This window comes from Rhea pennata, chromosome 6, assembly GCF_028389875.1.
Source record: "Rhea pennata isolate bPtePen1 chromosome 6, bPtePen1.pri, whole genome shotgun sequence".
Lineage (NCBI taxonomy): Eukaryota > Metazoa > Chordata > Aves > Rheiformes > Rheidae > Rhea > Rhea pennata.
In genome coordinates, this window is record NC_084668.1 from 34,241,878 (window position 1) to 34,265,458 (window position 23,581).

At 36.7% G+C, this 23,581-nt stretch overlaps 1 protein-coding gene across 3 annotated transcripts in view; it reads right to left on the reverse strand.

The window, feature by feature from the left end:
- TRAK2 (trafficking kinesin protein 2) overlaps positions 1-23,494 on the reverse strand; it is a 35,716-nt gene extending 12,222 nt beyond the window's left edge. For all 3 annotated transcript variants that reach the window (XM_062578347.1, XM_062578348.1, XM_062578346.1), the window contains exons 1-7: positions 23,411-23,494; positions 11,206-11,531; positions 9,976-10,170; positions 5,026-5,102; positions 4,180-4,296; positions 3,143-3,352; positions 931-1,009 (exon numbers count right to left, since the gene is read on the reverse strand). In XM_062578347.1, the coding sequence (XP_062434331.1) occupies positions 931-1,009; positions 3,143-3,352; positions 4,180-4,296; positions 5,026-5,102; positions 9,976-10,170; positions 11,206-11,242 (715 nt within the window). In that variant the 5' untranslated portion in view covers positions 11,243-11,531; positions 23,411-23,494. The remainder of the gene's footprint in view (positions 1-930; positions 1,010-3,142; positions 3,353-4,179; positions 4,297-5,025; positions 5,103-9,975; positions 10,171-11,205; positions 11,532-23,410) is intronic.
- Positions 23,495-23,581: the final 87 nt, after the last annotated feature.

Below are 23,581 nucleotides of genomic sequence, written 5' to 3' on the forward strand. Positions count from 1 at the left end.
AAGGTTCTTTCTGAGAGTCTAAAGTGCCCTGTGTGTTTACATGTGCTATAAGATTAGACAAAACAGCAGTTATTGAACTTCTCATTGTAGGAAAATAGGAGAAGTTACATGAAACAACTTCATTTGCCAAAGATTTACATTTTTAGAGGAAGTACAGTAAGTCACAGCTAGGTGCTAATTCCAGATGGTTATCTGGAATAAAAAAAAATAAAAAACAAGTAGCAACTCAAGCTTCTCTACAAGAGTGGCATAGAATAAAGCAATCTTAAAAGATAAGCTTAAGGTTATCTATATGACATAAAGGAGGTGACACATATCAAATAACTATAGATAAAATACTGTACCACCAGATTACACAACGACCATAGAAAACAAGGATTGTTCCTTAGTATTTCAGGATGTTTTTGTGATTTGTGATAGCTCCTGCTCTTTGCAAATAAGGATCACTGTTCCAGACAGAACACTTACCAATTTAAACACTTTTTATAGCATTTATATAGTGTATAATTTATATTTTTAAAATACACCTATATGTTTTGAGAGAAATGATAATTCAGAATGAGTATTTAAGAGTTTATGCACTGATACATTTCAGTGTTAAATGTGCTGAATACTCTTTTCAAGAAGCATATTTTGTTGATTTTCTAGTTTCTCTAGACTTCAGTTTAGGAGGTTTCATGAACATTAGGTTTGGGGGTCATTTTCTCTCTTGCCTTCTCCCTAGAAACAGTACAGATAACTGAAGTTGAGTGCCAGAGTGAAACTTCATGAAGTGCAAAACAGCTCTACACTTCAGCAAAGAGCAAGTCTCAAGTCATTTACAGAAATTACTGAAGCTCATTTTTGAATTCAGGGATAACTACAAGAAATTGCAGGCACTGAACACTTAAATACCTTTTTGCCATTACAAGATACCAGCTGGATACTCACGTAGCTCTTTGACACAGTCATTAACCAGCTGCTGTTCCTTTTCTTCATAGGTAATGGTTTCTGTCTTCAGATGGCAAGCCTTCAAGAAAATTATAGGTTTTCCAACTTACATTTATATTTGCATCTATACAAACATTAACATTATAAATTTTTTATTTCTGAAATTATTGTAACTGAGGAGTCTCCCCTCTCTGTATCTTTGCAATTTCTGTGCATCTGGCCATCCTTCCTGTCCATTTTTTCCCACCACAACCTGTTTCCCTAAATTGCATAGATCTTTCAAATGAAAGATGCTCGCACAGATGTCCACATGCACAAAATCTGCTCTCTCCTGTGTCTAATAAAAAAAAAAGTTGCAAAATACGTAATTTGGTAAGGAAACGTAAACCAGAATTTGCTTCAAAACTTCATAAAGCAAAAAAATCTTGACAAGTAAATGATGTTAGTCAAATCAACTATGGCAGTGAAAAGCTCTCCACAGAACAGCACTTCGCACCTTCCCCTGACTCATCCATTTAGACTGTAAGTTTTCTGGGCCAGAGACTGAGTCTCACCACAAGTTTAAGCAACATTGAGCATACTGGATTTCCACCTTCATTTGGATTTTCAGCCTGATTCCATAACACTAACCCTTGCACACAATGGTCTTTGTATTCAGGACTGCTTGCCAGTAAGTGACTCAGAAAACTTAGTGATTGGGTTTAAAGATTATTCAAGTGAATAGAAGTATAGATACACAAGCGCAGATAAACATACTTCTTCACATAACCCTATCATAAACATAAATAGTTCAAGGCTGTTCTTAGGAAAACAAAGGCAAGCAAATACTGGCTCAGTATGTTTGAGACTATTTCAAGGCAAGGAAGGTGATGATATATCACAGAATGACAGCAACCTCTTTTTAACCCCAATGCTACCTACTAGGGTGGACTGAATTCATTTCTGGTCTGTTAAGTTTCATAATCATATGCAGAGCTGACAGCATAACAGCAGTATGACACTCCCTCATCCTTGTGTCACAGCACTATCAAAAGGGATATACTTCTCTGGCTGAGTATGCTGGAGACAAAACAAGGGGGGGAAATACACTTTGTTCACACTGAAAAATTCCGGTCCCTGAATTGTAAGCACTAGATAACACACAAGAAGAGATGTAACAAATCAGAAAGAGCATCTTAACATTTCTGGGCAATACAAATCTTTCTTTATAGATTTTCAATTCTCTTCCCCATTACAATTATTAAAGTTTTTGACACTGGAAATACAGGTCTGAGAGAAAACAGATGGAGATAGAAGAAGAAAGAAAGGATACTATAGAGAACTGGAATTATAAACAGCAAAACTTTTTTCCCTTCTTCTTTATTCCACCATCTCATATTTCCAGGCCAGATCAACATTTTATTAAGAGAAGTGTTGTTGTAACATGCAATCTCAAGCTCATATTGGAAAAGGCTTACTTAAAAACAACAAAAAAAATTCTTTAAGAAAGACTCTTAACCAATTTCCTGTTTTACAAATTCCTTCTCCACGTCCAGAGAAGAAACAATTAGCATCTGCAGATTCCAATTCTTATAACCTTTGCCTTTTGTTCCATGACTTTTATAGCCATTTATTTTGTCTAAGCATTTGGTGCCTAATCTTGTAAAGGCACAAAGCCTGTGTTCATGTTTTGCACATCAGAGATACCAATTAAAATACGGAGACTAATCACGTACTCAAAACTAAGTAAGTATTTAAGGGATTTAAAGCTTTTAAAGTTTTAAGAAGCTTATAGACTCTTAATATTGAATACAAATGGACAAAAATGTTATGTCAGTTCAATGGAATTCCGGATAGAATACATGTTGACAAAAATACAATGTTAGCTCCATGGAATTCTCAAAAATATACATACATATAATAAACAATAAAATAAATTGCAGTCAGATTTACACCACAACAGGTCACACAAATCTGAGAGCCTCAGAGTTTCAAGAAATTTTGCTGGGTGCTCGCATGCATGCCTATATTCTTTCACTATCATAAAGGTATTGAGAAAGGAACATTAACAGACTCTGAAGATAATTAGGAGTATGGCAGCATTCTGAAGGAAACAGAGGGATGGGGAAGAGTGAAGGGAAAGTATTTATCTACAGGAATACAATACAGTCATTTCAAGAGAAGTCCAGAAGCTGTATTTTTTAAATCATCCTGATCTATCTCATATCTGTACCTTTGATCGGAGGGCTAGGTTCTCCTCTTCCAACTCCCTGAGTTTATCTTGCAAGATATCCAGCTGCAAGAGACTGTGTGACACATTGAAAGATTCATTGGAACGAAGCGGGGTGGAACAGCTGGAATCTGTTTCACTCTCCTCAGAAGCAATTGACACAACACGAAGCAGGTCATCCTTCTTTGACAGTTCATGCTGCAGCTGGTTAACCTATGACAAGAAAAAAAGATCAGCTTGTGATACATACTTAACCTATACAATATAGCAAATTACTTGTGCAGCCTCTAGACTCTGGGAACATCACAGGTCCAGTATAAACTGAGATTAAAAACAACCCACAAGTCACAACCAATTTATACATATTTGCACAGAAGATTTAGGTTCTATTTATTTTATATGTAGCTCTCAAAATCATAACTTTAACACTGTAACTGAGACTGAACAAGGTAACACAAGAATGGACAATTAACTTCAAAACAGTTTTCCAGCTTCTTTGACACGTCTTTACATTTTAACTTGCTAACATGTTTCTTCTGCACTATAGCTTTCTGGAAAAAAGAAAAATCCTAGACATCTGTTCCCCAAGTCCACACATGAAATGAACTGTGGCCAGACAAAAACATGAGAAAAGTAAGCAATTTAGCTACATTCCATTTTGCATATCCAAATTTGTGTGACCATATAAGTCTATTCTGGCTTTCAGCTGATTACGAGTATCTATTTATTATCTGCATACTGTTTTATATAAGCAACTGAATCCATTTCACTATAACCTAGAATATGTCTGTGTTATCCAGAGATAAAAATCTGGGATACTTTATAGGTTGTCAACTTCTTTTTTAAGCAAGAATAACCAAGAAAAGTTTACATAAAGTAAAAGACAGAGTGAGCATCTTGAGAAGAATTCTGTTTCTGTGTCATCTTTTTAATATATTTTTAATGTAAATATCCATTAAATCAAACTCATTCTCTGGTTGTTTCCTCACTTGTGAAGTTGTTTTGTAAAAGGTTTGGTCAGTTGTCAGTTCATCACTCACTTGGTCTAGAGTTTGTCCCAGCTGTTCTTCTAGTGCTTCATTCTGTTCTGTCAGAAGATGGTTTCGCTTAAGAAGGGCTTGTCCAATTCGAGCTGCCAGTTCCAGGTCCCGATCCCTCTGTTCACAAAATGAGAACAAATTTCTGGTTTTGATCAGATAAATTTTAAATTCAGAGCAACTTTAGATTTTCCTGGCTATTGCTCAATATATCATAACTTTGTGATCCCCATTTACTCTCAAATGGATTGCTTCAGCAATGCTGAACAATGCTGTTCAGCATTGTTCACAATGCTGTTCAATAGCATTGAACAATGGTTAATGTTTCATCATTTGGATCCAAAACACATCCATAACTGTGTTTCTTGATATAGTTCATTCTCTTCCACAGTCATTTGCAATAATAGGGAAGGTAAAAACCCATCAACTACCTAGGAAACAACTTAGTTTTTTGTGCCGAATACTGGAGAGGTATATGAGTTCCTTCATACCATTCCAAGAAGCTACATATACTTAGGCCTGTGGTCTTTGAAGCATCACCTTCTTCAGGACAAACTACTTGACTGAAACAGTGATGGAAGGGTAGAAGCTAAGAAGAAATATGAAAGCAGAAGAAAGTTGTTCCTTTCTTGTGCCTCACTACCTCCTTTGAAGCATCCTTAGCTTTGTTAAATTTTGTTTACGAGATAGCGCAGCCCATGGGCAGCTTTTCATTACCCCCACATATTTCACTACTTGATAAGCAACTCCTAAAGGTAACTGAACCAGAATTCCCAGTAACTGAATAAAATCTTTCCCCAAATACATGTCCTCAAATATACTATCAGAGCATTATAGAGATGAGCATACCTCTGCTAGCAAATGTTTGACCATGTCAGTATCACTGTAAGTTTTCGCTATTTGCTCCACATTATCTGTGCCAAGAACTGAGAAGAGAAAAAGAGAAAAAAAAAAACTTACTGAAGTAGCTTAAGTACAAGAATAATGTTGGGAAGGGAGAGAGCTAAAACTCAGAGGATATTCTTTATATAAGTACAAATACAGTAAATAGTTGAGGATACCAGTGGAGGCTATGAAAATGCATCTTAACTTCAGAAACATGAAACAATACTCATTTGGGAGACAGAGCCAATTAGGTCTTAAACATGTATAGCTTTCAGTAAGATTAGCTAAAAGCTGAGGTGCTCATGTATCCTTCAAATTTATGAAAGGGAGAAAATCTCCTAAGACCAACTTTTTGAATACAGTTAAACTACTGAATCATCCAGCTTGCTGAGGAGAGGGAAAGAGGGGTACTGCATATCTAAACAAATCATAGAAATCATAGACTGGTAAGGTTGGAAGGGACCTCTGGAGATCATCTAATCCAACCCTCAACATAGCTTCATCTGGGGATTGAACACACGACCTTGACATTAGCAGTACCATGCTCTAACCAACTGAGCTAAACCTGCTGTCTAAAACAAAGCTGAAAACATTCACAAACTTTACCCTCAGAACAAAATCCACTTTAGTGTACATGACAGCTATAAACAGGAAGTATGGAGACCCCAGCCACTGATCATGAAACCTTATTTATGGAGTGCTCGATCATCTTAGAAACAGCTAAAAATAAATGGGAAAACAGCCTGTATGTCTGCAATTCAGATGCAGTAGTAAATCCTATCTTATTGATAAAATGACTTAAAAGTTTGAAGAGTTGGTGAAACCACTAAAAAAATGAAAACAATCAAGACTTGAAAAGAATTTGAAAAACAGGTTTGAGTCAGGAAGAAACAAACAGCATGGAGAATTTATGGCAACTCTGGAAAAAGAATCAGTGCTAAAACAAAACATAGGCCCCTATTAGCTCTTGTCTTGAGAAATAAAATATTCTAGTAAAGAAGGAACCTTAATTACCTTGTGCAAATTTACGAGATTCAGCCAAGGAAAAGGGAAGATATTTGATAAGAGTTAGAATGACAGAAAATTAAAGCAGAGGAAAAAGAACCAAAGAGAGAAAAAACCTAAGGACACAGATGACTGATTTGCATGCATCTGCCACCACAAAAAATTGCAGCATATGTAAATGTACACTTAGTACTATTAAAACTTTCTTAGAACTTTGAAAGAGCCATTTAAATATGAAATACCCTTCAGGAGTGAAATTATACATTTTACTTGCAAGAGATGGGTGTTTGTGCCGGTGTAAGTTCAGTAGAACGTCATCATTTTTGCATTATGGAATCAGGATTATGGAAGCAAAGAAGGCAGCAATATAAATAGAACAAACGGAAATATCTGTTTCAGCTGAATTTCTAAGTTAACCAGTTTTGAAACTAATTCCATTAGTATCATATTGCAAGGTGAGACTGTAATAGGATTTTGTCTAACTTTGCTTCTGTAGAACTGTTTGATTGTTCTACCATGTTTAAACCTGCTTCATACTCTGAATAGAGATACTGGTATTGGTTCCGTTTTTTTTTTCCTTTTTCTTTTTTTTTTTTTTTTTTGTGTTGTTGTTCTCAGTGAGGGCTGCACATTTCACTCAGACAATGAAGCACTAACTTGAAGCGCATGCCATCTTTATTTATGTATGTTACATAAGCTGTGTGTGCTCTTTACTTAGGTAACTTCCACACATAACCTTGCAGAATATAACACTAAGGTTATGCTAGGAAAGAAAAATAAAAAAGTTGTATTTCAGTTTGAGCAGAAACTTATGCAGGCAAACAGAAAGAACAATATAGAAAAAGGAGGTATGCTCAGCTATTTCTCTAAAATAGTTTACAACAGAAAAATAAATCAAACTATCAAATAAAACACTCTTCCCTCAAGTAAATCAGTAGGAAAAAAAAATCCAAAGCATGCTATTTGGATATTTAGAAGCTTTGAATCTACAGCAATGCAATTTACTAATTATATTTCCAAGCAAGGAAAAAACAGAAAATCCCTTCACAATATTTTAGGTACCTATCTATCTGTGCAAGGCAAACACTTGAGAAGTCAGCTTTACTGTACTACTTTAAAATAGTTGCAAATATGTGTTGAAAGCAGACTCCAAACTCACTAATCTGAAAATTCACTGCATATATATAAAGAAGTGTCAACCCTTACAAGCAAAAGATTACAGCCAGATCTCCTGTGGTAAGAGTTCCCATCAGATGATTCCATTTATTCAGTGCTATGTCACCTTAGTGAACTAATTTATGCTAATTTCATACATAGTTACTCAGGCAGGTTTTTGATGTCTCCTTTCCTAAAAGCAAAAACAACAAAAAGGTTGTCCCAAAAATATTTGCTCTGATAAAAGAAATCAAAGAAGTAGCAGCTTTAAGACTTAGCTCCATACAACTTTTGTTATTTTCACACAGTACAGGATCACAATCACATTCAGTTTGTTATAATTCTCTGTCATGAACATATGCCTGTGCAATCTCTCCTCACTCACCTGGCCAAGTGAAGGCTGTAAAGAACTCTTCATTTTGGTTAATGCTCTCGTTATCCATCGCCATGTCCTTTTATTCACTTTTATAAAGGAGCTCTAATGATGGAGTTTTGTAACTCAGGGTTCTTTAACTATGCTACCACAGTTGAAGCAAAAGATATTCTTCTGCCTCGCTGAAAACATGGCCAGTGAGACTCAATTGTTCATTGGATAAATCTTCTAAGAGGCAGCAGCAGCCATAAAAAGAGGAGGAGCTCAAATGCAATAAGCTGGGTTTTCCCTTAGATGCTGTACAAGGTACACATTGACTCACATTATGAGCCTTGCATCCTATTTTGAAAAAAGTTATAACAATTTTTCCATAGATACACACATACACTCATCAGAAACAAACTCAGAGGTAAACGAACTTATGCTTCAACGGTGCGATTTTAATATATTGTCATATTCTCAATTACAATCATTAGTAAGAGAGATATAAACTTCATCTAACAAGGTGTACCAGTATAGCACTTACAGACTATAACTACATCCTGAATTGTAGTTCTATCTGTCTTCCTACGAATTACTAGGCTCAAAAGGGCTAATATGAAGACTGCTACAGTCAAACTCTTTGTCTAGACAATTTCTAGGAGAAATGTAAACCTTATTTATCCTGAATTTATTTGACTCAGCAGTTACAAGAGCATTCTTAAATGATGATATTAGTTGTCTGTTATACCTACCAGTGATCTTTTACAGTAGCATGAAGCACTTCACATCCCAGTTGTGTGGTTAAATTTTAATCTCACATATAGAAACATCTAGACTATCATAAAATGCAAAGTTCTAAGAATGACTCATTCTTAAGATTCACTTTTGCATGGAATTCTAACAGTCATTTTAAGAGGACATTTTTGAGAATGTCAAGAAAACATCTATGGCAACTGTTCAAAAACATCTCAAAAGCAGTTAAAAAGTATTTCTCACTGGATGAAAAAGCAAGGCACCACCTTCTGCAGTCCTTGGATAGCTAAGTAACAAATAAAAGACTTCGTCTTTTAAAACCCTGCCTCTCTTACCACAGTTTGGAAACGCAGGTTCACACTGCCAGGAGGGCCTTCTTTTAGAGAGCTATGTTCTTAATCACACTGGAAACAGCCTCAGCAGAGCTGCATTTTATGTAGACTTGCTTCCAGCACTGACAGATGCTGATCCCACCTCTTTAAAACTAAGCTTAGAGGCAAATACATACCTCACTGACTACACAATTGCTCCAAGGGAACTATAAAAGTGTTCACTCAATTCAAAACCATTTAGGCTGGCAATATTATTATCAGAAATAGACAGAGTAATAAACATTGACTAAGTGGCTTTTTAAATACTTCCCATGATTAAAAAGAATTCCAAGGCCACAAGCTCAATGGAGAATAAAGATCTCCTTAAATTGTGGGACATTGCATGCTTAGAAGGTAATATTTTGTTTACTCTTTTGCTATTTCCTGGGTGGAGCACCAAAAAAGAAAAAAAAACCCCACACACCTCTTTCAGTGGTGGAACATAAAAGGAATTCTCTGTAATGATTACAGAGGAGTAATAAGTCGTATCTAAACACCAGCTTCACTCTCCAAGTGGTTCTTCCCAATATACAGAGAAAAACAGGACTCTCCCATTTCTCTGAAAGTATTACAAAATGTTCTCCTCTTTTCACATGAAAATACAAGCAAATAAGTGTTCAGTTCTTTGTTAGCTTTCTATAACATTTGATTTTTAATATAGTCAAGGGGAAAATTTTTTTCGTATCATCTGAAGTTGGCATTTTCTTTCTAAAGACCAGCTAGCTTACTGTTTGTTTTAAGAATTGCTGTAATCATAACTAACTGATAGTGATAAGTTACTTTTTATTTTTAAAACTGGAAGGCAGTGATTAATGTTGATCTAGTACCAAGTTACTAGGCATTCACAAAATTTCCATCTCCAGAAGAAACCATTAACAGCATTTCAAAAGAAACATTGACACAAAACAAATGACAAACATCTACAGAACCAGCACAGCATCATTAACGTTCCTGAAAACAGAGCTGCTGCATACTCTGTACCTTTCATGTCACATCAGAGCCAGTACAATTATAGGTTTGTGCCTCTTTTTCCCTACCACAGGTTTCCATTCTTACCTCTGTGTCAAATCAAATGATCGTGCAGCCATGGGACATGCTAGGTCAGCTCTTAGAATTGCAGAGCTGAACTACAAGCACTTCCTCTGAACTCAGCTTATTGCTCCTTCTGTGCAGAATTTTGCAGATGTGAATGTTACATTTTAATATTAATCAGTTCATATTTACTTTTTTCTCCTCAGTAAGTGCAAAGAAATCCTTAGACCTAGAGATACTCACTCATGTAATGGAAGGTCTCCTCATCATGAATCGGAGAAGTAGTTTCAGGAAGATGACCATGGCAAGTAGGGGTCTGGATCCAGTCTTGATTCTCATACAGGTACAGAGAGTCTACTCGTAATTTGTACTCTGGCAACTGTTCTTCTAGCATGCTCACCAGCTCTACCTCAGGAAGATCTTCACTGGAGCAGACATCTCAAAGCAAGCAAATGCCATGTAACCAAAACTAAGTAAACTACTACTATTAAATATGCTACATACACACCATAGTAGTATAAATTCCATATGCTAATAAATATTTTAGTATCCTTCAGCAGATTTTTTTTTTTTGTACTGGACAAATTATCAGAATATTTGCTGAAACAATACTTGGTTGATACTGTAATATTTGCAAGTTCTTCATCCTCAACTGATTCCATAACTTCCTGGAATGGTAGTCTAGCCTCAGACTTCTTGAATATGATGTATTTAATAAGTTTCAACTTCTATCTTTTCCGACTTATTCTCAAAACTAAAAAAGCAGACCTACATTTTACCATCTATGGATTTTGTAAGGTTCCACTGGCTTTAGCACAGTTATAGTTCCCTTTTTTGAAGGAAAATCCTTTTTTTCCTCTGTTCTTCTGTTTCTCCTTTTGTTTGGTATCAAATATAAGTTTGAAAAACTAATCTTAAAGTAGCTACCAAAAAAAAAAAATCAACTGAATACTGCCTTGAAATTAGGCAGCTCAAATATAAATTCCATTCATCCATACTGAATCACACCTTATGTGAATATAGTACCCAAAATAGAAAAAAGGAAGCTGTGCGCTTCCTATTTTCCCTAATCTCTTCATGATTACTTGTGGGGGAGAAGGGGAGGGGAAGGTGAGAGAGAGAAAAAAAAATCAGATACAAGATGCTGAAATTCTCTAGAGAAACCTATCAAAGGTATACAATGATTATCTAACATTTCCACTGAAGATGAAAATTATCTTCAATATCTCTAAGTGGAAAAATATCAATGTTAACAATCAACACCGAGTATTTTACAAACAACATTTCATGATGGAAACTGAATTAACAAGCTAGTTAAGATGACTCACTGGTTTTGTTCATGTGCATTATCAGATAAGCAATATAAAGATATGAAATTGAAATCTGTCTTCAGGTAGAATGAAAAAATCTGTACAGGAGGAAAAAACATTAGATTTATCCAGGATTTATAATGGAATTATTTTTCCAACTTACCAGAGATGCTCTCCAGGCCTCCGTGATCGAAATTCATGAGTTCCTTCTTCACAATTCACTTCTTTGGAAACAGCATTCTGTAGTCAGACTGTGCACTGTCCCTTTTTTCGCTTTGGTAGAAAGATGGCTTTGGTTTAGAGTCATTGAGAGCCATCAGTCTACCTAGACACTAGCTAAACGGATGTCAACTCAATCCCATAGACTGCTGCATACTCAAGACCTTTTGCCATCTCTGAACATGCTTATTTTATCTGAGGTACAGATCAGCAGAACTATCTTTTGAATATTTCACATAAGCTTCATGAGATTCTCAGCTCAGCCATCACCTAGAAATAAAACAAACAGAATGGCAGTGTTTCACAGACGCCAGACTTTCAAGCCAGACAGGTCAGTTAATTGGACCTCATCTCTTTCAGTCTATTGAATTTCCCCCTGTACTATCATATTTATCTCAAAAAATTTAGACAAACATTTTAATCCTCAGTTAACAAACTATACACAGAATGTAGCATTAAAAATATGGCTTTTCCCTGCAGATGTAACAAATCTCAGCTTTACCATGAACTTTGTCACTTACTATTTACCTGTACCGTTATTTCTTCTCTATATAATATTTAGTGTATGACAGGTTCATTCTCTGACATGGGGCATTTACATTTTATGGTAGAAGGTAGCAGCTCCAACTACACAGAAATTTTCTTCAAGCTAGTAAAGTTATTTAAAATGACAGATTCTAAAGGTAGAATTTCAAAACTGATGTAATTAGCATTCTGATTGTTACAAAGAAATTTTGGGGCTGTTTTCTTTAATCTCTTCCCCTTTAAAAGTCTGATAATAAAGAACTGAATCTATCAGAAAAGTTACCGTGTGGACGATCACAGAATTTGTGGTTCTTCTTCAGCAGAGCCTCATTAAAAACAATGTAATAGTTTAAAACATAAATGAAGCTATAACATATAATTGAGATTATTTATCAGAACTATTTAAGAAAGTGAAAATTGTGCTGTTCTCTTGCCAAGGCTAATTGATCATCCTTCACATAATACACAGAGTTAGTCCTAAGTAACAGAAAAAAACCAAATGCAAGAAAACAAAGCCTCATTTTCACCCCTCCTATATTCAGTAAATATAAAATTCTCTTGAAACCTCAGAATAGTCCCAAATTTGCTCTTAACAGTTTCCCCAAAGTCTCCCACCACCAAGCACAGCAATTATAGGTCTGTCTTACTGTCATAGTAACTTCTCATTTGACAAGATCAAAGTGGACAGTGCAGGAACTTTTTAAAGCAAGCCTAGAGCTTTCTAATTCATCTACTTGTAGACTTTGGCAGGAGATCAAAAAAGATCTTTCTTCCATTAAGGTCAGCTCAGGCTTGCCAGCAGTATCTTCTTGCTTTGTCATTTCTTTCTTTTGATATGTGTTTTATTTACCAGTTTTAATTGTTAACTGTTAGACACTTACTAAAAATGTTAAAACTAAGATTTCAGAAACATTATTTGACTATTTAGCCATTTCTAACACTAAAGGTTATGATTTTTAATGAGACTATATTCAAATGGATTGCTGAAAAACACTAAATACACAGACACATATACAAAATCTAAAGCCACTCAACACTGCAGAAGAATGGACTTCATGGCCCCTGTCCAACATTTTCTATACCTCAATCTAGGACTTCACAAACTCGATATAGTCAAAGATTAGCTCGTCAGTGTTTTCATAGAGGTACTTTACCAAAAAATACAAAATAGTCTCCTTAGCCTGGACTGTACTATTACACTGTTATGATAACTGTGTTGACTATTCACCTTATTTCAGACTAAGCCTTTGATCTTTAATCATAGTAAAAAGATGCATTAAATTTAAAAAACAGTATGCTTTAAGCACTTATTTTCTTCAACTGTTTTACAGTATTTGGTATATTGTATTTTTTTTTTGTTGTGGATTTTTACATGGGACTTTGATTCTTAGTAATATAAGACTGCTTATTCAGTTTTTACACTGAGATTTTTCCTGCGTTCTGTATTTCTATCAATACTCCAGAAAACATCCTCAAAACCTCTGTCAGCAGTACTTCTCAAGATAAAGGACACTTTGGTTACTTCAAGTGAGTATTATCAAGCGTATATTTGACTTGGATGGATGAACAAAACATCTAGCTGCTGACTTTTTCCCTGTACCATTAAAAAAAAAAAAAAAAAGGAGAGAGAGACATTAATACAGAAACATGCATAAACTGAAAAAGCTTGATAGGTTTCATACCACCAGTTAGCCTGAAACAACTAAATATATATGGATTACATAATACACACTCCACTTAGGCCCTAAATTACAATCATAGCTTTAACCCAGGGCTTCTAACAATTCCTCCAGAGTGGCTTCAGTCACACAAATGGGAATTTTCCCAAATCCATAGGATCAGTTCACCTCTGTGCAAGGAGCATGGTTGCTCTCAGAGCAGAGAGAATCACACAATGGCTCACGTTGGAAGAGACCTCTGGAAATTATCTAGTTCAAACCTCTGCTTCAAAGCAGGGTCTGCTACAACAGGTTGCTCAGAGCTGTGTCCAGTTGGGTTTTGAAAAGTCTCAAAAGCATGGACACACTACAACCTCTCTGGGCAACCTGTTCCAGTGTTCAAGCACTTTCACAATAAAAGAAGTTATGTTTAAATAATATTTCTTGTACTTCAATTTTCTGCTCATTGCCTCTTGTCCTATCATCAGTCACAACAGAGAAGAGTCTGATTCCATTTTCTTTATACCCACCCATCAGACATTTATACACATGGATAAAATTCCCCTTCTCTTCCTGAAGAATCTTCTCTTCTCCAGGCTAAACAATCTCAGTTCTCTCAGCCTCTCCTCAAATGTTAGATGCTCCAACCCCTTGATCACCTCCAGCATGTCCACGTCCCTCAAGCACTGGGGAGCCCAGCACCAGATGCAGCACTGCAGATATATCTCACCAACGCTGATGGGAAAGATCACCTCCCTTGAGCTGCTCGCAAGGCTCTGCCTAATACAGCCCAGCAGGCTGTTGGCCTTCTTTAATGCAAGGGTGCATTGTTAGCCCATGTTCAGCTTGGTGTCCACCTGGATCCCCCAGGGGCCTTTACTGCAAAGCTGCTCTCCAGCCGGTCAATGGGGTTATTTTTCTCCAGGGAAGGACTTCGCATTTCTCTTGGAAGTTCCTGCTGATCCATTTTTCCAGCTCCCTCTGAAAGCCAATACAACCACCTGGTGTTATCAAATACTCTCCCTAGTTTTATATCATCTGCAAACTTGCTAATGGTGCTCTCCCTCCCACCACCCAAGTCATTAATGAAATGTTAAACAGTACTGGACCCAGAATCAAACCCTGGTGCACACCACTAAGGAGGCCTCTAGCTGGACTTCGTGCTGCTGATCACAACCCTCTGATCCCAGTAATGCAGTTAGATGGACAGTGAAACAGATTGAAAACTAACCTATCTAGCCTGTACTTTACTGGTTTGTATATGAGTATGTTATGGGTTACTGTGTTGAAAGACTCGCTAAAGTCAAGATAAACAACATATACTGCTCTCCCCTCCTCCACTGAGCCAGTCATCTCATCATAGAAGACTATAGGGCTTACAAAGTGTGATTTTTCTCGTTACAAATCTGTTGTGCTGATTACTTCTAGTCACCTCTTGCCCTTTTCATGCTTAAAAATGGTTTCAAGGATTATTTGCTCCATCATCCTTCCCAGGGATCAAGTTGAGGTTGACTGGCCTGTAGTTCCCCAAATCTTTTTTCCTGCATTTCTTCAAGACAGGAGTGACATTTGCTTTTTTTTCCAGTCCTCAGGAAACTCTCCTAGTCACCATGACCTTTCAAAGATGCCAATGACATTGGCCAACTCCCTCAGCACTCATGAGTGCACTCCATCAGATCGCATGGACTTGTATACATCCATTTTAAGTGTTCCCTAACCTTATCCTCCTCAACCGAGGGTGAGCCTTCATTGCTCCAGACAGTTCCCTGCAGTTCTCAGGGACCTGCTGAAGACAAGACCTATCAGTGAAGATCAAGGCAAATAAGGCATTAAGTATCTTTTCCACATCCTTTGTCACCAGGTCCCCTGTCTCATTCAGCAGCAGGCCCACATTTTTCCTAGTCTGACTCTCACTGTTGATGTACTTTTCAAAGCCCTTATTGTTGCCCTTCACATCTCTCAACAGATTCAGTTACAGCTGGGCTTTGGCTTTCTTAATGCTATTCCTGCATGTGTGGACAGTGTCTCTGTATTCCTCCCGGGTCATCTGACCCTGCTGCCACCTCCTGTGTTATATTTAGTTTTGTCAAGAGCTTCTTGTTCACTTATGCAGGCCTCCTGCTACTCTTTGCTCGACCTCCTGCTCATCACGATGAGCCATTCTTGAGCTTGGAGGAGATGAACCTTGAAAATTAACCAGCTCTCCTGGTCCTTTCTCATCTCTAGGGCCCTATCTCATAGGATTCCTTCAGGCAGATCCCTTAGTAGGCAAAAGTCTGCTCTACTGCAGTCAAATGTTGTGATCCTGCTATTTTGCCTTGTTCCTTCCATTTAGGATCCTGAATGCCACCATCTCATGATTGGCTGCCTCTAATCTTCACACTTCCAAACAGTTCTTCCTTGTCTGTAAGGATGAAATCCAACAAAGCACCTCCCTCAATCAACATTCTCTTGGACAGGAGAAATTCTAGCCCAATCATTGCAAAATGCTCACAAGATTCAGGATTAATTAACAAACTATTGGAATAGTTTGATTTTTTTCTTTCAAGTTACCAGATTCTCTGTGGGCAATTTTCAGTAAACACACTTTTAGAACAATGTTTTGACCATCATTTTAAATATAAACCACCACTAGAATTGAAATTAGCTCTATATTTCATATTTTCTCCAGAGGTCCCTTTCCAACCTTACTGATTCTATGATTTTTCAAGAAGCACTAACAATTTAACTTTGGTGACATTTTTATCATGCTAAAATAGTGACATACAAAAGATTAGTTATTCTAGTTTGTCAGGTCTTTTTCATTCTTATTCTGTCAGGAGAACTGGGGAAGAAACAGTATAAGCTTGTTGAAACGTGTACTTCTTTGCTAAATTGTCATTGGTGTTATAAGAAGAAATCACTCAAGACAGACATTCAGATTCATAAGAAATGCTTCAGGTCCCCACGTTCTTCAACCTTTATTTCTGAATTAAACAAGTGCTTAAAAAGTAAAAGCCTCAGAGTTGTTCTTCCTCTGTTTATGATGCAAGCCAGGTTTGACAAGAAAAACTTCCTCACGAGACACAATATTTTTCTTCTCTCTGTTTTCCATTAGACATGGCGAAGTTTTATCTCCTACCATCCAAATCCTTTTGAGGGATTTTAATATGATATTAAAAATTAACGAAAGAAAAAAAAAGACTAAAGTATGTAGTAAACAGTTAATTAGGTAACAAATAATAGTAACAGGAAGAAGCCTGCAAAATATATGAAGCTTATCAAATAAACATGCACAAAAATGCAAAAATTAGAGTTTCCTTTGGTTAGTTGAGCTTTGATCCAGAGATTGTTCCACTGTCGCATGAACTAAGGTTACAGTCTCTATCCTTGGTCATAGTCAAATGCTGCCAATTAAACAAACTCAAATCACTTCAAAGGAGAAAAGATTAGATAGTTACAAGACAACTCAGTATCACAGCACTTGTGCCTACAGCTAGAGCCTGAAGCTGGTAACAGATCTGTTTATGAAGGCAATCCTGCCTCAGGGATGGGATATGCCAGCATCTGCATGCTTCTTCCCCCCCCCCTCCCCCCCACATTAATCACACAGAACACATGTAATATATACAGCGCAGTTACATAAAGTATTAAAAGCACCACAAACAGCTGGATGGCATCCCAGAAAATAATCACCTAAGGACAGATGAAATAATTTCTAAGCAAAACTCTTAATGGAGTACAAGAACTACAATTCTTCAACAAACAACTTAATCCTACATTCCTTTTTCATGGATATCTCATGAAAGCCTAGTATACATTTAACATGGAAAGCTGTGGTCTCTAGATCTGATAAAGTAAATGCATTGGCTTGTGCCACTTACAGGTAACAGCTCTGCTATGTAAGTGGCAAAGCAGTGAGCTTTTGAGAAAAACTTTCAGAGTCAAGGACTTGCATTGCCGTTCTTTATTACTAACTTCAGCCTGTAAACTTGAATAAGTGCTCTCTGGACTAAAAGATTATATTTCTTAATTCATAAGTATTCTTTAGAAGTTAGCTCTGATAAGTACTTCAGAGACATGCAACTGAAGGAATTTGCAACATGTAACTTTTTCTTGCTCCTTTGTTTTCTCACGAAACTCAAACCTTTGTCCAATTTTACAGGTGCTATCCAATGGAAGGCAGAATTTTTTTCTTAATCTGGCACTTCTCCAGCTCTCTAGAAAGGCAGTGAGAAGTCCCAGGAATTTATTTATAAATTTTGCTACAAGTTTTATTAAACTTAAGAGAACGTCTTTGACTAAATTTATTGCATGCATACAAAAGTTATAGCAGATTCACAGTTACACAGTCATTCTCAGAAGAGGTTTAAAATGAAAGTCAGGAAGTTCTATCCACTAATACAGCATACTTATATTTTCAAAAATCTTTCAGTGGAAGCTTTTCCAACAGACTCATCAGAGACTTTCTCATAGGATATGTGGAAAAGTTTTTAAACAGTTTATTGAAAGTTAAGAAACGGGGGAAAAAAGTGCTTTCATAGCAGAGAGATGTTTTCAGTGAGGTTTCTTCTCAACTTATCTCATATCACATATTTGTAAGTAACGTGAAAAAGAAAAGAAAAGCAAGGTTTAAGAGTTTATAGATGATGCAAAATTTCTCAGGTTAATCAAACAAAAAGCTAACTGCAAAGAATTGAAGGACCTTTCTAACACTTTTTTGACCAAATAAGAAAGTAAAAGAAGAAATACATATTTGGGAAAATATTTCCCAATCAAGTTAGTTGAAAGCAATCAAGAAACCACTACCCAAGTTACTTACTGTTGGAAAAGAAAGCAAAGGGAAGAATCAACCTCTACTTATATCATTTTTTAGTCTTTTCCACAAGTATTTCTTCTTATTTCTTGTCACTTAGGGGAAATGGAGCTTTGCCCTTACATGGTATATTTGATTTCTGAAGTTGCACATCTGTCAGCACTATGCAAGCCAAGTTCACTTCAGGGGGAGTGCAACATTTCTAATCAGATTTATAATCAGCTTGAACACTCAAGCTTTTATGGATATATTTATTTAAGGGAGTTAAAACTTGAAACAGATTTTACCTGAGAATTACAGTATACCATTATTTCTGCATTTAAGTGACATGTAACAAAAGACAGAAATCACCAAGACAGATGCAGTTAAAATACCTGAATTTTCAGGTGCATGTGTGTGCACATATATGTAGTGGTCACAGTTCTGAACATGCAAATGGCTTATTGATTATCTGTGCTTAGATTAACTTTCTGAAATTGAGCAACCAACAGCAATGTTCATAAGGTTGAAAATTCCTGTTCTACTTGATGAAATCTAGAATTCTTGAATACTTATACTAAACATCAATATTTCACTAAAGCAATGTAAGAATAATGACACTCCATATTCTGTAAGAACAGAAGCAACTGGTGTTTTTACACAAAGATTAGATTAACTTTATTTTGAAATCCATACAAGTAAAACAAACTGAAGAGGAAAAACAATTGGGTCATTTCTATCTCCAGTTTCTGCTCTATACAGTTAAGTTAATATCCATATGGCACAAGACACAGCTCAAATACCTGCGCAAGTGGTTTATGTGAAACAAAGCAGAATTAACAATTCATGTGCCACAAGCAGGATGCAGGTACGTGCTGATGAAAAATTAACAGAATTCATAATTGCACACATCTGAGATTAAGCAACCTAAAAGTCATTTGAAAGCATACAGTCTCATTGTACCATTTTCCTCAGCATTTCCTAGTTACGCTCTCATATTTGCATGTATTCATATTGGGTATTTATAACCACTTTGCCCTGTGTTTCAAAGCATCATGGGAGAAATTTGAGATAATAGAGCAATACATTTCACAAAAACTGTTTCATAGAAAGTATTTCCACTTTATAACTACATGACATTGGTCGATATTATTTAAAAGTCACTATTTGATTTTGTAATTAGTTTAATTATCTGACAAAATATTTCCTCTGTATTTTTTTTTAACCAAAAACTCAGTAGTCTATATAGGAACTAAATAATGTTAATTAAAAAAAAAACACTATTTTACATAACTGTAGAAATTTACTATCATGTAAACATAGAAACTTTTAGTTTCTATAGATCCACATAGCCACGAAGGTTTTAATTTGATAATAAAAGGTAGTCACTGTAAAGTGAGATAAATTCAGCAGGAGTTTCTTCACAAAAACTCTCGAGTCTTTTCCATTTGTTACTAATTTATTAAAACTCAAATGTAATTTCCTTTCAAATTCGATTTAATATCTCTTCTAAATAGTTGAAAGCAGAACTACTATCTGTTGTGAGTCAACAGCAGTTTAGCCAGAGGGAAAAATAATAATAATAAAACCCTCAATCATTTGGATCAAAGCTTTCTAGAGTACCAGGCCAATATCAAGCTACTGAACTGAAAGGGCAACCTCGTTAGCAGAGTCCTTGAGAAGCTTGCTAGATGTCAGCATTAGCTTTTATGGTGTTTGCACATCTACAATGCTTCTCATAGCTTTATTCCTATATGCCATGGGGCAGCATTTCTAGAAATTACACCAGATATCACACAGTGCAGTACCACCCTGAAGATGACTCCATGTCCCTTTTACTCTGCAACACTGCAGCTATAAAACTGTTCCCAAATGCAGTTCCCTGCTGTAAGCTACAACTATAATACATCTAGATAAAACCCACAAGATTTACCACATAGCTTTAAAATACATTATCTGGCTATACAAAGATCATTCAGCAATTCAAATGAAGCTGTTAAATCAGGCAAAAAGACACTCACAGCTAAAAGCATAGACTTTCTCGGGTATTATTTTATTCCTAATTTAGAATCGATAGTCTTCTTTCTGGAAGCACGTGACACAAAATACATATGTATATAAAAATTAAACACCTTTCCATATTCAAACTGCCTTCTCCAAAAACTGTCACATAATTTAGGCGCACTACTTGCACCATCAAATGAAAAGGATTAAAATATTAAATTTGTAACACGCTTGCCTGCACTGAAACATCGAATTCAAACTAGCTCAATTTTTTTAAAAACAGAAACTGACTTTGGGATAAAAATTTTGTGATTAAAAACAGAACACAAGAATAATTTTTAAATTATTTGGAATACAGAAACTAAATGAAAGCCATAACTAAAACATGCTCTTTTTTTCCACACAGGTTTTCAACTTTAATAATGTAAGTTGTTAACTAGGGAAATAATAGGTAAAGGACAGAAAAAGCATTTATAAATTGATTATAACTTTTTATGTTGTCTGTACAAGCAGACAAGGCTGCCTAGAAAGCAAAATTACATTAGAAATGTTTACTTAATATTTTATACGTGAATAGAATGTAAAATACAACTCAGAGCTATTGAAAAACAGAAATTTTACATTAACTTATTTTAATTGATCTATGTGTTTTTTCCTAAGTTTTCTTCAATTAAAATTCTAATTTGCCAACTGGATACTCAAAAGAGCTAGTGGTATCAGAGACATTGAAGAAAACATTTCCTTTTCAGTATAGCTTATTGTCAGAATTAGTTAAACTTGCATTTATGCAGAGACTAGCCTTTTTTTTTAAGGAATAATAAAAAAGAAGAAAATCAAAATTAAAACTACTTGTATATCATATAAACATAGCTCCATCACACTGTCATTTTCTGGCTAGTAACTAAAGGACAGAAACGTTAAGCATCACGCTTTTTCTAGTATCATGTGCCCTTCCGGGAATTTCAGTCATAAAAACTTCTCTAGCAGATACAAAGTAGCCTCTGGCTGTGCTACTACTTTTCCATGTGAGCAAGGTACCCTAAATGTTTACTTGACAAAGTTTCCTTTGATTAAATATTTTAAATTTTGAATAAAAGGAACTTCTTTGCATATTTTGGAATCTTTATCATACAAACACACAAAACTCGTAATAGAGGGGATCAATTTAGTCAGCATACATGAACTCTATATCAAAATGTTAGTTTTAAAGTTAGCTGTAAAACCCATGCTATCCCTTTATAAAGAAGGGAGTAAAGCTTTCAGTTTCATGTTGGACCATTAACAGGAAAAATAGAGACATTAGTGATGAAATAAAAGACAACGGCACCTTTATGTTCGTCCTTACTTTGTTGTACAAAAAGATGGCCTTAAAACAACTTATTTTCTCCCCATTCCTGCTTTCAAAGTCTCGTGTTCCTTTTTTAACCATGGAACAATAAGGACTGTCAAGGACTAGTGCCCTAAGCTCTGTTACCAATAGCAGAACAGAAAAGCCCTATTATAGTGCACAAACAGGAATGGCTGTCTTATAACTTAAAAATTTCACGTTATTTTTAAAGCTACAAAGCTTCAATTCCACAAATTAAAACTCTTGCTTTAATTGTTTGAAAAAATCAGTTAATTGTTTTGTTTCCCAAGCCTTTTAACAGTTACAATTATGTATTTACTAAAATAAACCAGACGGATTTATAAGACCTAGTCACAAGACTGTGGTCAGCAATCTATCTAGATAAAAGTAAGTCATCTCTTTTGTAACCATCTCTGTGAAAAAACTATTTTGTATCTTCCTGGAAAACTATGCATTGAATCATTGGTCTGTTCTTCCCGCAAAGACAGTCTTTCTACCATGTTATACTCATCCCACCAAGTCTCTGTTATATTAGAGGCAAACCACCATCAGAAAAATCTGTGGTACTCACACACTGTACTCCTTAAGACAGTGTAGAAGAGTGAGGAAACAGAATTTAAATGCCTGACAAGCATTATTTATTAATTTTCACACACTATTTACTAGCATTTCCCTTCTCTTCCCTCAGTTCCTCCAAAACAGTTCTCTTTCAGACAGATGAGTTGATGTTTGCTCTACCAGTATCTGTACCTGTACAGTCTGCACATGTAATTGGACAATATTAGACATGGAAGGTAACTGGAAGGGATGCAAAACAACAAACAGGTTGTCCTTTAGACTGGAACTAATGAGACCTGGATTTTCACAGATTTGTTCTACTTTCCTCAATCCTCCTTTCTTCATCACAATAAACCTCATTCTAGGTCTGCTACAATTTGTGGTATAACTGTAGGTATGGGACAAGAAAGGAAAGATCCTTTGCATGTAAGGATGTCAATATCTACTCTTAGTCTTGTTCAAACCTCACCACAGCCTGGCGTATGCACAAACTACAAATGAACTCTTTCAAAAATACATTTTCCACTAACCTTTTTTTTAAAAAAAGTACAAGATAACAAGAGATTAACTTCAATGCTTTCTATATAGTATTGTTAGCCAATAAGCATAAGTAACCAAAAGATAATTACGTAGTGCCACCACTAGTGAGCGGTTATCATTGCAGAAGAGTTCCAAGCCATCTGCCTCTTTCTACTCAGAAATACGCCTCTTGGTCTCAAAGAAAGACTGCAGGGCAATATACTCAATTTTAGGTTAACCTTCAGATACTTTTCACGCAACAGAACACCTAAATTCTTTACAGTATATTAAGTATTTGTATCACACTGTCACAGTCAGTCAACAACTGTGAAGCACTTTTTCACTAGTATGGTTAACAGGAAAAGCTATTTACTAGCAGATACTCTTACTAGAGTTTAAATAGAAGATTAAAACGCACTTATAATTAAGAAGTTGATGAGGCCAAAGTCTCCTGCCCTCAGACCCGCGAGTGAGCGGCACCACAGCTTCCACGGAGCTCTGCTTTCTAAAAGCAAAAACCGCAACCCGCAGGCGGAGCCCGCTCGCAGAGCGGCACCCCTAACGCACGGCAAAGCTCGAGAGGCCGCTCAAGGGCACGACACCACCGCGCTGCTGCAGCAAGAGCCTAGCGAACCGCGCGAGCCCGCGGCGCCCCCGCGGGCAACGGCCCCCGCGGCCGGGGCGACGCGGCCCTGCTGGGGCGGCGAGGAGGGGGCTCGCTGTGGCCACGGAGGCACCTCGGCCCGGCGCCGGCCCCTCTTACCCGCTCCGCGCTTGCCCGGCTCACGAGAGCGGCGGCGGCCGCCGCAGCGCCGCGGGAAGGCCCGCCGACTTCCGCCCGCTTCCCGCCGCCGCGGGCCGCGGCTCCCGGCGAGCCGTGCGGCGGGGCGGCGCCGCGGCCGCCGTGAACTACAAGCGCCAGGGTGCAGCGGGG